The sequence below is a fragment of the Nicotiana tabacum genome, chromosome 1 (genome assembly GCF_000715075.1).
Source record: "Nicotiana tabacum cultivar K326 chromosome 1, ASM71507v2, whole genome shotgun sequence".
In the NCBI taxonomy this organism is placed as follows: domain Eukaryota; kingdom Viridiplantae; phylum Streptophyta; class Magnoliopsida; order Solanales; family Solanaceae; genus Nicotiana; species Nicotiana tabacum.
This window is the reverse complement of record NC_134080.1, coordinates 181,365,711-181,383,754: the sequence shown is the minus strand read 5'-3', so window position 1 is coordinate 181,383,754 and position 18,044 is coordinate 181,365,711. Positions and strand designations below refer to the sequence as shown.

The 18,044-nt window shown below is 40.2% G+C and overlaps 1 protein-coding gene across 1 annotated transcript; it reads right to left on the bottom strand.

Moving 5' to 3' along the window:
• Window positions 1-1,150: 1,150 nt before the first annotated feature.
• Window positions 1,151-4,111, bottom strand: LOC142164329 (uncharacterized). The gene is made up of 4 exons (XM_075222319.1): window positions 4,011-4,111; window positions 2,036-2,196; window positions 1,792-1,910; window positions 1,151-1,741 (listed from the first exon to the last, which is right to left on the bottom strand). The coding sequence occupies exons 1-4, from the start codon at window positions 4,109-4,111 to the stop codon at window positions 1,151-1,153; spliced, it is 972 nt and encodes a 323-aa protein (XP_075078420.1).
• Between the last annotated feature and the right edge of the window lie 13,933 nt (window positions 4,112-18,044).

Genomic DNA, 18,044 nt, shown 5'->3' with positions numbered 1-18,044 from the left:
AGTTGATTCTTGGTCCCTATGTGGTGTGTAACTATCTTCCCTTCCTTGATCTTATCTCTCACAAAGTGAAATCGATCTCTATATGCTTAGCCCTCTCGTGAAATTGGCTGCAATCTGTAATGCAGCCTTGCTATCACAAAATAAACCTACAGGTTGCTTGATTCATACCTTCAATTATGAAAATAGTCCTAACGACCAAGTTACTTCTACTGTGGCTACTGCCAAATTCATTTATTCTGCTTCAGCAGAACTTCATGAAAATGTCTGTTATTTCTTTTATTTTTAGGATATTTGAGACTCCTTAAACTTTACCAAAAATTAGTCACTGATCTCCTTGTGTTTGGGGATATTGCTTAATCGGCATCACAGTAACAAGTCAGGCTATGAGACTGCAAATTGCTCATAAGTATTCCCATTCCTGTACCACATAGTTGATGTCTAGTCTAGTTATTGACTTAAGGTCTATACCACATAGCTGATGTCTTATATAATAATTGTTAGTTAGAGTAATCTACCAATGAGCCTTTGGTAGGTTGATACATCATTTAAAGCCTCATCCCATATTGTACTAGTATGCTCGTCATACTCTTATGAAGTGAACCTTTGATTCAAATTAACAGGTGTTGCCACTTGTTTTTTTCCACCTAATCCAAGATCTGACACCAACTGCAATGCATGTTTTCTTTGATTCAATATGATTCTTTTGCTTGATATCGCAATCTCTATTCCCCGAAAGTAACTCAATTCTCCAAGGTTTCTCACTTTGAAATTATATTGTAGTACATCCTTTGTCTCGTGTATAAGCTTGTCATCATCCCATGTGATTAACAAATCATCCACATATATCAAGACTGCCACAAAGCTATCTACCTTTCTTTTAGTGAACATAGAGTAATCATATAAGCTCTGCTTGTAGTCTGATTTTATCATTGCCTCGGTGAGCTTTATATTTCATTGACTTGAGGCTTGTTTAAACCCATCTAATGATTTCTTCAATTTACAGACCTTTAATTTCAATTGTCTTCTGAATCCTTGAGGAAGCTCCATGTATACCTCTTCATATAAATCTCCTTGTAAAAAATCATTGTACACATTCATTTGGTACATGATGCTAATACAATAACTTCTCTAACAGTTATTATTTTGGCAACTAGTGAAATATCTCATGGTAATCCAATCCTTCCTTTTGGTTATACTCTTTTTTAACCAATCTAGCCTTGTACCTTTCCACATCTCCATTTGCCTTGTACTTTATTTTATAAATCCACTTAGATCCAATTACTTTCTTGCCTTTTGACAGGTCTACTACCTCCCGTGTATTATTATCCTCCAGAGCATTGATATGTATTTTCATTGTATCAATCCATTTCTCATATTGGCATGCTTCCTTGAAGCCTTGAGGCTCTGTGAGAACTGATTGCTGAGCCAAGTAGCTCTTGTACCTCTCTGATACATGGTCATAAGAAATACAGTCTGCTAAAGTATGCAGTGTTGCCCCATTTTCCCTCTTTCTAGTTACATAATTTTGAAGCCATAGTGGTGATTTAGCAATTCTTATAGATTTTCTCAAGGTTTGTTCTGTATAATCAGAGACATCATCCTCTGTATGGTCATGAACATCATTAGTATCTTCTTGACCTTGACTTGTATTTGATTCAGGAATGCCTTCAAGTATATGACAGTTTCCAGGAATGCCTTCAAGTATTGAAGTAAAATGCCCACATGCAGCTTCAGGTTCAGGCTCAACATGAGTATCATCAGTACAACATCAACATCATGAGTATCATCTACATATCTATCAGTAACAATATCAACACTCTCAGATCCTACATGAGTGCCATCAGAGTGTTCTTCCTCGTATAATTCATAGTCCACTGCTTTATGATCTTGTAGTCTCTCCATATCATGAACTATAGAGAAGTGACAAATGGATGATGAATATGAGATTGTAGCATCCTTTTGGAAAAGAAATATATATTCCTTGAATACTATATCTCGGCACACAAACAATTGTTTTGTCTCAAGATCAAAAAACCTGTACCCCTTTGAGTAACTGAATACCCCAAGAACACTGCAGCCTTGGCTCTAGCTATAAACTTGTCTCCTTTAGGTAGGTTCACAACATAACACAACCAGCCAAATGCCTTCAGATGTGCAAGAGCAGGTGGTCTTGCATATAGAACTTCAAAAGGACTCCTACAATTCAAAACATCAGTAGGCAGTCTGTTGATGAGATAGACAGCTACATCTATGTACTCTCTCTAAAATCAAGATGGAATAGTGCCGTGGAACTTTAGTGCTCTTTCTACGTCAAGAATATGTCTATATTTGCTCTCCACAGCTCTATTTGTTTGTGGAGTATAGACACAACTACTTTGATGTAAAATTTCATATGATTCTAGTAAGCTATTGCACTGATGATTGAAAAATTCAGTACCTTCTTTTGTTCAAATAATTTTTGTATCTACATTAAACTGAGTTTTTATCATAGCAAGGAAGATTTTCAGAACAACAACTACATAACTTTTCAACTGCAGCAAATATATCAAGGTGAACCTAGACATATCATTAACTATACTCATAAAAAAATTGCTTCTTGTCATGTGTAGGAATTTTGTAGGGACCCCAAATATCAGTATGAATAAGCTCTAACACAGACTGCCTTCTAGATTGACTACTATGAAAAGATAATCTGCTTTGTTTGGCAAGAGGGCAGATAAAGCAGTCATTGTTTACATTGATATCACTCAAATTATTCTGTAAAGACTTCACATTCCTCATGGTGCTTATTGAAGCATGTCCCAACCTCATATGCCATAAGATGCTATCTTCCCTATGTTATTGTCGCGCCCCTTTTTTTTCCTTTTTGACGGGGAAGTTCGGGTTTCGACTTTCATGGGGGGAATAACTCGTTTCCTTTTGAGAATTGGGTATTTGAAGAGTCGCTACCTAACGGATTACGATGCGTTAGGGCACCTAGAGCGATTAACTCATGAACTAGTTTGCATTACCAGAGATTAGGGAAAGGGCTCAAAATAACCTTCAGGGGAAGGTGTTAGGCACCCCTCGCGGTCCACAATGGTGGGTCGACTGGCCGAACTTAAACTCTGTAAATTAGTCATTTTAATAAATAAATAGTTTTAACACATATTCGCAAATAGAGGCATGTTTTGACATTCTAAGTACATGTATGATGTTGATACCCAATTTTTCCCTGTATATTTTTATATGCAAAATACCTTCAAATAGTAGGTATATGAATATATAAGTATGTCCCAAGGTTTTATTATTTTTTCTCTTAATTTTTATAGATTTTTAAATCTATTTATTGCCCTATTTTATCAAGAAAAATCCAATAATTACCCCAAAATTATCATTTTGGGTAATTCACTTATTGGATTCTCATATTTATATTAAAATAAGTAGGAATAATCTTTGCATATTTTTAAAAATTTGTTTAGTATTTTAAAGCTAAATTACGTATAATTGCGATATTAGCCTATTTTAAGATTTAATTGTTTCATAATTATAAAATTGACTCCAGTATTTTAGTTTGATAATTATGTATTATTAATCATTTTATTACCTTTAATTTTTTTCCAGAAATTATTTTACTATTTTTAATAAAATAAATAAAGGAAAAATGGCTATTTAAATGTTAGCCCCATTTATTTCAATTTTAGCCTTATTTGAACCTCCAATTGAACCCAATTTTAAACCCAATTACCCTGACCCAATCCCTATTTGAACCGACCCACCTACTCAATTAAACCAGGCCGTTGATCAAAATGATCAACGGCCACCAAATACCCTTTCCTTTTTAATCCCGACCTACCCCCTTAACCATTTCACAACCCCAGCCGCCTCTGAAACCCTGCACTCTCTCAAACTCTCTCGAGTCTTCTCAGAACCCTAGCTGCCTCTCACCACTTCCACCCTGAAAGCCACCGAAATCCATGGCTTCCAGGGCTATGGGAGTCTTATACCTACCTCATATTTCTCTTACACACCTGATCTCTGAAGATTCAAGGCCTGACCTCAAAGGTTTGCACCCAGACCTTTGCCGATTCAAGGTTCCAGAATCATCGCCGGCCTTGCTCCGGCATACCATGGTGTTTTGAACCTGGTTCTGACCTCTCCGACTTAGATCGGTGACCTTTTCAAAGCCTTTCTCATTTCTAGGGTTCTTCTGAACACTAACCCTTCGAGGTTTTCTCCAATCTCTTTAGATCCGTTGTGTATCTGTGCTCTCTTTGAGTTTTCAAACGATCTCTCTAACTTTTCTTTCGAAAATTACTTTTCAAAGTCTTTCTTTTACGATTTAAGGTTTTCTGAAAATCCTTAAGTGTTTCTCTGACTTTGTTTTCCTTTTCTTTTGTGTGTATTTGCCTCTACTGTGTTCTATGTTTTCCTTCTACCATGTATGTTCTTCTACTGTGCTTTCTATGTTCCGTTCGTGTATGTTCTTCTACTGTGCTTTCTATACTATGCTCTTGTATGCTTTTCTACTATGTCCTGCTATTTTCTTCTACTATGTTCTGGTATGTTTCGCCTATTGTATTATTCTATCGTGTTCTTAAATTATCTTACTATTTTTCTTCTATTGAACTTTGTTTAAGTTTCTTTTAAAAGGATCTTCTTAAGCATGTTTTCTTCTACTATTCTTATCAGTCTTTTCTCATCATGTTTTGAATTAGTTTCTTTACTCTGTTTGCCTTGAACCCCTCTATTGTATTTACATGCTATTCATGAGTTCTATTGCTGGAAGAAGCATGTTAGAAGTTTCAGCTCTTTTCTAAAACCTCTAAACATGTTTCGATTCGACTACTTGCCTCCTCATCTTTGTACTTGATTCAAGGTAGAAACCCTAGAATTTGGGGGGGTTCTACCGAGGTTTGATCGAACTAGGGTTTTATTTTAGAACCCTTAACTCTTTCAGACTAACTTTGAGTCTCTGAACTGAGTTTGGACATCTTTGTTTTCATACAATGCTGAACTTTTTGCTAAACTCTTCTACACTGGATTTTTTCTACTGATTTACACGACAGACTTCTTTTATGCTCACATGTTCCTTATATATGATGAATTTTCCTCTAAATGGTTTTCAAATTTGCAATTAGTGCAAACTTCTTTCTGAATATGGCTTGATTGATTTCTTTCCATTGTTTGCTGATTCTCCCTGTTACTCGGCCTAAGTTAAAACCCTTCTTCATATTTTCTGACTCGGTACATTCATGCAAAATCTCAGACTCTTTTGATTTACTGTTTGTTAATTGATTTGCTTACCTTATTTGCACAAACCGTGTATTTCAAAACCTTGTCCTTAAATAACTTTTTATGTATTTGCCCCTGATTGCATGTTGTGCACAAAGTGCTTAGTCAATTTCTTTCCTTAAATGGTTTTCACCCATTTGAATCTGAGTCCTTTAATTAAGGAAAGCCTTATGTAATTGATTGACAATCAATTCCTTAACTATTTTTCTTGCCTTATTTCTGCCTGATTTTTACACTATAAAAGGCACAACCCTTTTCACACACTACAACATCAGAATCCTTCTGAACTCACACTCTCTCATAATAATATTCTCTTCTTGACTGCACTGTGTCCTGTTTTACAAGACTTACTGCTTTCCTTTGCTTGTTTCCCTAAAAACTGGTATGTCCTGATTTAATTCTTAGCACCACAACAATTTGTAATTACTACTTTTGTACTCATGTTCATCTGCTATTTCTGTATATCTCAGCACTTAAGTTAGCATGTTGATTTCCTTATGTGTGTTTTGTTATGAACCCCCATTCCTCTATCACCCGTATGTGTTTTGAGTGGTGACTTAAGGCATGGCAATGTAAGTTGTTGTCCATGAATTAAGTTTGAACCACTGTGGTCTTGACCTCTAAGCAAACAGGCTAGAGGGTGTGCCAGCATCTCCCATTGCTGGGTATGCCCTTCAGCCCGCTTTTATGTTGCCTCTTGCAACTTTCCATTCCCCTATACCCTTATGTGTAATGATGTGAGCTGTTTCCATTTCCCCTTTTCCCCTTTCAGAATCCTACTTCTGCACTTGCACTCTCTCTTAGTCCCTAAGTTTTGCCCCCTATTGTGAGCCTTGCCTTGGGACCTCGAGCTCCCTCTGAACTTGGATTGAGGGCTGGCCCTTCCACACTGCACTATGGCTTAATCCATGATACATTTGGGTGTAAGCATTGCCCGGAGTTCATATGAGACTCTTAGGGAACTCTGACACACCCCAAATAGGAGAAAGGATTTGAAAAATGATCTCTTGGAGTTGATTTACTTCATACTTCAGACATGAAGTCTGAATCAGGCTCTCCTTGGTTGTACTTTTTAATTTTTGATGTATTTTTCCTTTACTTTGCTTTTTTTGGGTTGTAATAATTTTGTAATAAAACTCTCGGGGATGGTCAGTGAAGAGGGAGGGTAACTATGTATGCAAAAAGGGGTAGATAACCTGCCTATAGGAGTTTATGAATTTCTGCATTCTCATATAGATACCATGTCTATAGGAATCTTGCATTCGCATCTAGATACCATGTCTATAAGAATTTCTGCATTTTCATGTATAGATACCATGTTTATAGGAATTATGCATTCTCATATAGATACCATGTCTATAAGAATTTCTTCATTTTCATATAGATACCATGTCTATAGGAATCTTGCATTCTTATGTACATACAATGCCTATAGTTTATTTCTGAACTTCTGCATAGCATATAGATATCCTGCCTATAGGAATTTCTGAATTTCTGCACATCATGTAGATATCCGGCCTATAGGTTCTTTCTGAATCTTGCATATGCATTCCTCATCAGGAAAACATGTTCGTAGGTCTTAAATAATCAACTGCAATTAGATATCATGTTCATAGGCTTTAAACGAAATTCAGCATCTAGATGTCATGCCTATAAGGTTTCTGCATTTTTACTACGTTTATAAAAGTGTCCAAAATCGACAACACATACAAAGAATGCCTATAGGAGCCTTAATCGAATCTGAATCGTTTCACTCTCTTATAGGTCTAAAACTAGTAACAATGATGCATGCTCTTTTGTTAAAACTCGCATTTCTTTAATAACAGACGATTTTCTCAAATCAGTATGTATTCATGTTTGTTTTATTATTTCTGGAATCAGTAGATATCATGCCTATAGGGGTCTTCGTCTCACACTTAGACAAGCCATAGGGTGAAAGTTTATAAACTGAATCAGATTTTATACACTAGAACCAGCAGGCAGACCCGATTCGGGCTTCTTATCTAAACTATGTAATAAAACAGATTACCTCGATCCTTTAAGTTTAATTAGACCCTAAACAGTATGTGTAAGTCATGCTAACTACTTGCTTTTCTCTGCTTAAAGGAGGTCTATTTGAGCCTTTTCATTTTTTAATATGCTTCCCCATACTTGTCGTACGTGTTTTGATTGTCACCTTAGTATTTTACCTTTTGAAACCACAAACAAGCTCAATACCTCCTCCCTTTAGGATTAGCAGTCCCAAGTGCCTCCAGGGCTGATAAGATGGGGACTGGTAATAGCATACAATAAGTAAGCGAGACCATTCCATGCTTTAATACCTCAACGGGGTGGGAAAGTGTAGATATGGATATGATGACCACGCGATAACATCTCGTGTAGCCCATCATTGAGGAGTGATTACCGAATGTTGTGTGGGATGATCCATATTATTAATAAACCTAGGACCCTCCTTCCCTTTGTTTTCTTTGTTTCCTTTAAATCTTTTTTAAACTATTTCTTTTAAGAAAATCAACTCCTTTTAGTTCATTTTTCTTCTTTTTTTTTATTTGTAACCATTACGTGAAAATCCCCTCTTATTTAAAGTCTTTATTTGCCTATGTGTTATTTGCACTTAAGTCACAACAATAGCTTGGCCGGGAACCACACTAGTGGATCCTGAGGGGTGCCTAACACCTTCCCCTTGGGATAATTTCAAGCCCTTACCCAATCTCTGGTTGTTCAAACCAAATCTTTCTTAGTATCCTAATGCACTTAAATCATTAGGTGGTGATTCTTCAATTCAAACCCAATTCCCGAAAGGGAACGAGTTGTCTCCCAAATGTCACAAACCCGATTTTCGCGAGAAAAAGGGGGCGCGACAGCGTGACGACTCTGCTGGGGATATCTTTTAGGCTTCTACCATTTCAAGCTATTACTATGACTTTACATTTCTTATGTGCCTTCTTTAGTTAATACCTTTAAGCATTTAATTCCCTCTTCTACTGCAAAAAAACTAACTTGTCTCTTGTTTCTTTCACTGCTTTCCTTTACTGCACTCCTTTATTACTGTTTTAAATCATTGTAATTATTACTTATGAACGTGCAAATACGTGACAACTTGTTTTAATTATCGCATAAGCATGTTTGCAACATCATATTCCACTCGTGCCAAACAAATACCATAGCAACGCTTATAATGAGTTGTTGCGCTCTTCCGATATTATCACCCTTTAAATGCGGTAAAGGCATATTTGTGGTAAAACCAGTCGATCAGCGGTGCAGTCGACGTTTCCGTGCCTTTACCTTTTGAGTTGTCCTTTCAAGGGTACCAGTCTAAAACCCCATAGAAACCTTACTCTGTTTAAACTGTGCATGCATCATGGTCAAACGTAGCCGAGTCAGTTATGTTGTCCACATAATGACTCTTTAAGATAGCCTTGTCCAAAGTCCCCTGGGTTTCCCAAAAATCCAAACGGACACTATCACGTTTTGTTCATTTATTTGGAGAACTAAATGCATTTATGCCAATTATTGGTATTTAATAGTCGAGTCTGGTGGGGATAAGGGCCTAACCCTTTTGTCTTGCAGAAACATGAGGCACGAAGTCCCTAGATTCGGCATGGTCACAAACATCCACCCAAGGTTGCTAAGCTGGTGGGAGGATCTTCATTCCAGTGATCAGACTCTTGTCCGAAAATACCTAGGAAATATACCTTCTCTCCTGGAGGTCCAACCCAACAACAAAATCATAGAAGCTACTACTCTGTTCTGGGATTGTGATATGTCTGTATTTCACTTCGGATAGATTGAGATGACACCCCTGCTAGAGGAAATAGGAGGATTGGCTGGTATACCATGGGAAACCCCGGGTTTGTTAATGCCAGAAAATCGCAAGGGTAGAGCTTTTCTCAAAATGATGGGCTTAGACTTGACATGTTTGAATGAGTCCTACATTCCCTTTGATTATTTGTACGAGAGTTACGGTCACAACAAATCCTACCATACATATCCGGATAATTTCGCCCTTACATCGTTGGGGCATATTCACCGAAGGGTCTTTGTCTTCATGTTCTACTTCTTGGGGATGATAGTGTTTCCAATGAAGTAAGCAAGGATCCACACCAAGCTATCCATGGTCACCAAAACTTTGATGGAGGGAATTGGTGGACAACCATTTAGCATAGTGCCCATGATCATCGTAGAGATATACCAAGCCTTGGAAAAGTTTTAACAAGGAGCCCAACACTTCGAGGGCTGCAACTTGCTACTCCAGCTCTGGCTCATGGAGCATCTTCAAAGGGGTGAATATCGACAAGAGATTCAACGTAGAGACTGGGACAATCATATAACCTTCCATCAACCAAGGAGAATGAACTACAAGCCCAACATGTTTGCTCAACCAGAAAATGCCAAGGGGTGGGTGTAGCTATTTGAAAATCTAACTGAGGATCAAATACAATGGATGTTCCCATAACCTCTGAATGCCACAAATGACCATTTCCACCATAACACCCCCATCTATGTGGAAACCGTGCCACCCTCCACCCAACCTGTATCAAGCACACCCGAGTCTGATGATAAAGAATCACTCATCAGGAACCTGGCTGCAGAACTCAAGAAATTGACTAGTCGAATTCAGGGTGTCAAAGGAAGTAAAGGGATTGAAGGGTTGAACTATGGAGATCTTTGCATATAACTGGATGTCGAACTACCCGAGGGGTACAAACCTCCTAAGTTTGAGATGTTTGATGGTACAGGGGATCTGAGAGTCCACTTGAGAACTAACTGCGACAAGCTGGTCGGAGTAGGGGAAGACGAAAGGATTCACATGAAGCTTTTCATGAGGAGTCTGAAGGGAGATGCTCTGTCTTGGTACATTAGACAAGACCCGAAGAAATGGTCGAACTGGGTGAGTATGACATCTGACTTTATGGACAGGTTCAGGTTCAACACAGAAAATGCACTAGATGTGTTCTACATCCAGAACTTAAAGAAGAAGCCCACGGAAACATTCCGCGAGTATGCCACTCACTGGAGATCAGAAGCTGCTAAGGTCCGACCTGCTTTAGAAGAAGAACAAATGAACAAGTTTTTCGTCCGGGCTCAAGACCCGCAATACTATGAAAGGTTGATGTTGATTGAGAGCAAGAAATTTTCCGACATCATCAAGCTAGGGGAAAGGATCGAGGAAGGCATCAAAAGTGGTATGGTTACAAACTTTGAAGCTTTGCAAGCTACCAATAAGGCTTTACAGTCTGGTGGTACATCCAAGAAAAGGGACGTAGGTGCCGTAATAGTTGCACAAAGAGCCAAATCCCCCATCAAATACCAAGCCTATCCAACACCTCCACTCACAAATCAGCCTACCCCGAATTACCAAGCACCCTCACCCTCTTACCAAGCTCCATCACCTACTTACCAATCACCCCACCTCCTACATATCAACCTACTTCACCCAGATATTCCCAACCTGCACATGTCTACCAAGCCTACAATGCTCAGCCATCCCACTATCAATCACCTCCCACATATCAGAACTTTCCTACACCTCAACCAAATTTTGACCGCAGACCCCCAAACAGTATACCACCATTGCTGAACCGATTGACCGGCTGTATGAAAGGCTCAAAGATGCTAGTTATGTCACCCCTATCCCTACTATAACCACTGAAAACCCTTCTCAGTGAGTCAATCCAAATAAATCCTGTGCATACCATTCCGGCATGAAGGGATATACCATTGATGAATGCCGCTCTCTGAAAGATAAGATCTAGACTCTAATCGATAACAAGATCATGGTAGAAAAAGAGCCTACTCTGAATGTATGCAACAACCCTCTGCTAGATAATAAGGGTGGAGGTGTTCACATGATTGAAATAGAGATGATTGGCATCCCAAAGGATCGATTGGTTTAATCACAGAAGGTGACGCACCAAAGAAGCCGATAGTCACCCTCAATCCGATCGTAGTCCAGACTCAGTCTTCTGGGATGCCGAGGTAAACATGTCTATACCACTTGAATTTGAAGCACCACCCCCTACAAAGATGTCAACACCAATTGAAGTCGGGTTTGGGTCTCTAGCAAACGCACACGCACCGTTTGAAGTTGCAGTTTTACCCTCCAAAACACATGATACGTTCGGAGTAAAGGTGCCCATCCCAGTAGCAATTTTAGCCATAACACCGTTTCATACAAATTCCATACCTTGGGATTACACAGCCAAGGCGAGAAGGAAAGGGAAAGCTAAATTCGGGGAAACAGTTGCGGCACATGGTATGACAAGAACAGGCAGGGTTTATACTCTAGACCATTTAGCTGAGTCGAGTAAGAAGGCCTCTGGTCGGTCGACCATCACTGAAACTGGGCCCGATGATTTCTGAAGAAAGATACAAGCCATGGAATACTCAGTCATTGATCAGCTAAACAAAACACCAGCACAGATTTCTATCCTAGCTTTGCTGCAAAGTTTCGACGTACATAAGAATGCCTTGTTGAAGGTGCTGAGTGAGGCATATGTACCAAGCAACATCACCAGAGGAGAAATGGCAAACATGGTAGGGCAGGTATTGGAAAGTCACAAGATCACTTTTCATGAAGATGAGCTGCCACCAAAAGGGTTGAGTCACAACAAAGCGTTGCACACACCGTGTAATGCGAAGATTACTTTACCACTAGGGTCCTGATTGATGGAGGGTCCAGCCTCAATATTTGTCCGTTGGTAACACTCAAAATATTGGGAAAGGGTATGCATGAGATCAAGGACGGGGCCATTAACGTCAAAGCTTTCGATGATTCCCAAAGATCCCCTATTGGGGAAATCAGCATGTGTTTGCAAATGGGCCCTACTTGGTTCGACATTGATTTTCAGTTTATAGACGTGCCAGTATCTTACAACTTGTTGTTGGGGCGGCCGTGGATTTATGTCGCTGGGGCTGCAGCATCAACACTGCATCAGGTGGTGAAATTTGAGTGGAACCACAAAGAGGTGATCATTCACGGCGACGGTAGCAATCCCATATACAGTCGCCAAACCATCCCAGTGATTGGAGGAAGGAGAAATATAGGCGTGGAAACCTGTCACCACATCGAGTGAGTCACCGCTGTTGACAAAGACAAATGGTGGGACAACAAAATTGAAAGCATGTTGAACTAGAGCGGATATGAGCCTGGCAAGGGACTTGGCAAGAACCTCCAAGGAATCTCCAAGCCGATCAAAATGAAGAAACATGGTACCACTTTCGGTCTGGGATATGATTATACTTGGGAGGAATTCAACAACTGGTCGCCACTATGGCGCGGTCCATATTACCCGTTGGAGCAGCAAATACCACATTTGGAGCAGACTTTCTAGCCGACCGATTTTATCTATGGGTCAGAAGAAGAGAAAGCAATGGTAGTAGTAAGGAATTTGTTCTTAAAAGATGATGCCATGGATTGTTGTGTCATTTTCGAGGAGGAGGGGGAGGAAGGCCCTTCCATACAGGCCGTAAGCCGAGGAGCATGCCTCAACAATTGGACCATCAGAACCACCAGAGCTCGGAAAGCCTCGGGGAAGCAAGGCTAAACAAAGCATCATGCATTATCTTTTATTTATACTAGTTGATTTTCCTTTCGTATTTTTGAATTTTCGCAATAATATCTTACAATGTTCAAAACAGTTATGAAATTTATCAAAGCATTTCGATTTCCTTAAAAATCTTACTCTTATTATTTTCTCTCATTACTTTACTTATACAACATTACAATTACCTATTTTGATGAACCAATGGCTGTGACATGCAACGAGACAATGCAACAAACGAACATAGATTCAGAGAAAGATGATATACTGGAAGAGATTGTTAAAGAGGTTGAAAATTTTGAGAACAGACCAAAGTCCAACCTGGACGAGACCGATATTGTTAACCTGGGAGATGCAGAAAATACCAAAGATACTCGTATCAGCATTCATTTGTCACCGTCAGAAAAGGAAGAATACCTAGAATCTCTGAAGGAATATGAGGACATATTCGCCCGGTCATATGATGACATGACTGGTTTGAGCACATCTATTGTGGCCCACAAACTGCCAATTGATCCGACATGTCCACCAGTAAAATAGAAGCTCAGAAAGTTTAAACCCGACATGAGTCTAAAAATCAAGGAAGAAGTCACTAAGCAGGTCAAAGCTAATGTCCTCAAGGTAGTAGAATATCCGACATGGTTAGCCAATATTGTGCCGGTGCCAAAGAAGGATGGGAAGGTCAGAGTCTGTGTTGACTACCAGGATCTCAATCGGACCAGTTCAAAGGACGACTTCCCCTTGCCAAATATACACATCCTAATCGACAATTGCACCAAGCATGAGTTGCAATAATTTGTAGATTGCTTCGCTAGATATCATCAGATCTGGATGGACGAAGAAGATGCTGAGAAAATGGCTTTCATTATGCCGTGGGGGATGTACTGCTACAAGATGATTCCATTCGGGTTAAAGAATGCAGAGGACACCTACATGAGGGCCATGACTACTATCTTCCATGATATGATACACAAGGAGATTGGGTGTATGTAGATGATGTCATTATAAAGTCCAAGAAAGCCACTAACCACATGGAAGATTTGAGGAAGTTCTTCAACAGACTGAGAAGATACAACCTGAAGCTGAATCCCGCAAAATGTGCATTTGGGGTTCCTGCCAGAAAACTACTTGGGTTCATTGTGAGTCACTGAGGGATAGAACTGGATCCATCTAAGGTCAAAGTTATTCAAGAACTGCCACTACCAAAGAACAAGAAGTATGTAATGAGCTTCTTGGGAAGACTTAACTACATCAGCCGATTCATAGCACAATCTACGGTCATCTCTGAGCCAATCTTTAAGATGTTGAAGAAGAACGCAGCTACAACATGGACTGATGATTGCCAAAAAGCTTTCGACAAAATCAAGGAATACCTATCAACACCACCAGTCTTAGTTCCGCCTGAGCCGGGTATACTTCTATTACTTTACCTTGCAGTATTAGATGGAGCGTTCGGTAGTGTTCTGGAGCAGCATGATGAAACAGGGAGGAAGGAGCAGACCATCTATTACCTTAGTAAGAAATTCACCCCATACGAGGCTCGGTATTCTCTGTTAGAGCGCACCTGTTGTGCTTTGACTTGGGTAACTCAGAAGTTGAGGCACTACTTCTGTGCCTATACTACATATCTTATATCAAGAATGGATCCCTTGAAGTAAATCTTTCAGAAGCCCATGCCCATTGGCAAGCTGGCCAAGTAGCAAATCCTGTTGAGTGAATTTGACATTGTCTACGTGACTCAGAAAGCAATCAAAGGACAGGCACCAGCAGATCACCTTGCTAAAAATCCTATCGACGGAGAATACGAACCCCTGAAAACATATTTTCCTGATGAAGAGGTATCATTCATAGGATAAGACATTGTAGAAACCTATGAAGGTTGGAGAATATTTTTTCGATGGAGCGGTCCTAGTATCAGAAACCGGTCAGCATTATCCAGTGTCTGCAAAACTCAGGTTCCCTTGTACCAACAATATGGCCGAGTATAAAGCCTTCATCTTAGGGCTCAAGATGGCCATTGACATTGACATCTAAGAGTTACTAGTAATTGGAGATTTAGACTTGCTTATACATCAGGTCCGAGAAGAATGGGCGACCAAGAACTCCAAGATACTCCCTTATCTGCATCATGTGCAGGAGTTGAGAAAGAGGTTCACAAAGACAGAATTCCAGCATGTTCCCAGGGTCCAGAATGAATTCGCTGATGCACTAGCTACCCTATCATCCATGATACAACATCCAGACAAGAATTTCATTGATCCCATTCCGGTAAAGATCTATGATCAACCCGCTTACTGTGCTCATGTCAAAGAAGAAGTAGACGGAAAGCCTTGGTTTCATGATATCAAGGAATACTTGGCAAAAGGAGAATACCCAGAACTTGCAAACGCTATTCAGAAGCGCACGCTTCGGAGGTTATCCAACAATTTCATTCACAGCGGAGGAATCCTGTACATGAGGACTCATGATTTGGGATTATTAAGGTGTGTCGACGCAAAGGAAGCATCCAGGCTATTAGAGGAAATTCATACAGGGACCTGCGGTCCACATATGAATGGCTTTGTTTTAGCAAAGAAAATACTCCGAGCTGGTTACTTTTGGATGACTATGGAAATAGATTGCATCAGTATGTCTGAAAGTGTCACCGCTTCCAGATACATACAGACATGATAAAGGTGCCTCTAAATGAGCTTAATGCAACAAGCTCGACGTGGCCGTTCACCTCCTCTAGAATGGATGTTATCGGACCAATCGAACCCGCTGCATCAAACGGGCACAGGTGTATCCTAGTAGCAATTGATTATTTTACCAAATAGGTTGAAGCAGCATCTTACAGGGCAGTGACTAAGAAAGTTGTGGCAGATTTCGTCCGCGACCGTATCATGTGTCGGTTCGGAATTCCAGAGTCAATCATTACTGATAATGGCTCCAACCTCAATAGTGTTTTGATGAAATCCATGTGTGAAACCTTCAAGATCAAACACAAGAATTCTACAGCTTAGAGGCCTCAGATGAATGGAGTCGTAGAGTATGCCAACAAGAATATCAAGAAAATACTAAGGAAAATGATAGAGAAGCATAAGAAGTGGCACAAGAAGCTCTCATTTGCTTTATTGGGATACCGCACCATAGTCCGCACATCGACAAGAGAAACCCCCTATATGCTGGTTTACGGTACAGAGATAGTCATTCCCGCCGAGGTGGAAATTCCCTCATTAAGAATCATACATGAAGCAAAGCTAGACGATGCAGAATAGGTGAAGAATCATTACGAGTAGCTAGCTCTTATAGATGGAAACAGAATGAATGCAGTTTGCCATGGTCAACTTTATCAGAACAGGATGTCTAGAGTCTTCAACAAAAGAGTCAAACCGAGACAGTTTACACCGGGGTAATTGGTGTTAAAGAAAATCTTTCCACATCAAGGTGAAGCCAAAGGGAAATTCTCTCCTAACTGGTAGGGTCCGTACATGGTTCACCGGGTTCTAACAGGAGGAGCCCTCATACTTGCAGAAATGGACGGAGAAGTCTGGCCAAAGCCGATCAATTCAGACGCAGTCAAGCGATACTATGTGTAACCTTTATGCTTTCTTTTATGATGTAATTTGAACTACGCCTGGCTTGATTCCCGTTTAAGAGGGAATACGTAGGCAGCCCTATGGGTTTGGTCACAATTCAATAAAATTTCCATTTCCCCCGCTATTAGAAACTGGGGCAGAATTTTGAGGAGGACCCTCAAAATTCCGAAGTCGATTCCAGCCATTTATCATTAATAGCCGTCACGCGCAGCAGCCCAGTAAACTGGGGCAGAATTTTGAGGAGGACCCTCAAAATTCTGGAGCAAGAGAAGTTGCCATGTCTTGAACCACGTCGCAGTCGTCGGTTCATCTAAAGAAAATTATTCTTAATTATGCACTAATGTTATGCTTTTACTAAATCGTGCTTGTTTATTACTAAAATTTCCTTGTTTAGCAACGCTTCCCCAATGATGTGTACAGTATCACCAGATCAAAGCCGAGCAGGTCAAGAAAAGCCAGCGGGGATACGAACTAACGTTTCCCCCTTTACAAACTCACGATTTTTCTTTGGATGCAGGCACATGAGTTGCAAAATCAACAAATATACTATACGTTCACTCACAAAGTTCAGGAATACAACTCTCCGAACCATTGCACTTGCTCGCAACTGCTATCTGCACAACAATGTCCCCAATAGGCACAATAGCCCCAGCAATCACGATACCGCAATCCGCTATCATCTAAGAAAACTCTATTGCCATTTGCCATTTTTACTTCCTGCATAAGGCTACCATTCTGCCTTTCGAGGTAGCTCTACCTCCATCTGCATTCTCTGCATTGCATAAGGCTACTATTCTGCCTTCCGAGGTTAAGCTCTACCTCCATCTGCATTCTCTTCATTGCATAGGGCTACCATTCTGCCTTCCGAGGTTAAGCTCTACCTCCATCTGCATTCTCTGCATTGTATAAGGCTACCAGTCTACCTTTCGAGGTTAAGCTCTACCTCCATCTGCATTCTCAGCATTGCATAAGGCTACCATTCTGCCTTCTAAGGTTAAGCTCTACCTCCATCTGCATTCTCTGCATTGCATAAGGCTACCTTCTGCCTTCTGAGGTTAAGCTCTACCTCCATCTGCATTCTATGCATTGCATAAGGCTACCATTCTACCTTCCAAGGTTAAGCTCTACCTCCATCTGCATTCTCTACATTGCATAAGGCTACCATTCTACCTTTTGAGACTAAGCTCTGTCTCCATCTTCATTCTCTGCATTGCATAAGGCTACCATTCTGCCTTCCGAGATTAAGCTCTACCTCCATCTTGAATGGCTGAAAGATCGCCACTTCATTTACATCTTGCATGGCTGAAAGATTGCCACTTCATTTACATCTTGCATCGGCTAAACGATCGCCACTTTTTTTACATCTTGCATCGGCTGAAAGATCGCCACTTTATTTACATCTTGCATGGCTAAAATATCGCCACTTTATTTATATCTTGCATGGCTGCCACTTCATTTACATCTTGCATGGCTGAAAGATCGCCACTTTATTTACATCTTGCATAGTTGAAAGATCGCCACTTCATTTACATCTTGCATGGCTGAAAGATCGCCACTTCATTTACATCTTGCACCGGCTGAAAGTTCGCCGCTTTATTTACATCTTGCATGGCTGAAAGATCGTCACCTTATTTACATTTGCATTGGC

Bases quoted from the DNA above. Each gene is read 5' to 3' on its own strand.
- LOC142164329 (XM_075222319.1), bottom strand. From the start codon at position 4,111: ATGGTATGCCGGAGCAAGGCCGGCGATGATTCTGGAACCTTGAATCGG. The intron at 2,197-4,010 runs GTGTGTAAGAGA...TTTGAATTGTAG, and splicing joins CTTGAATCTTCAGAGATCAG to GAGTCCTTTTGAAGTTCTAT. The intron at 1,911-2,035 runs GTTTTTTGATCT...ACTTCTCTATAG, and splicing joins AGTTACTCAAAGGGGTACAG to TTCATGATATGGAGAGACTA.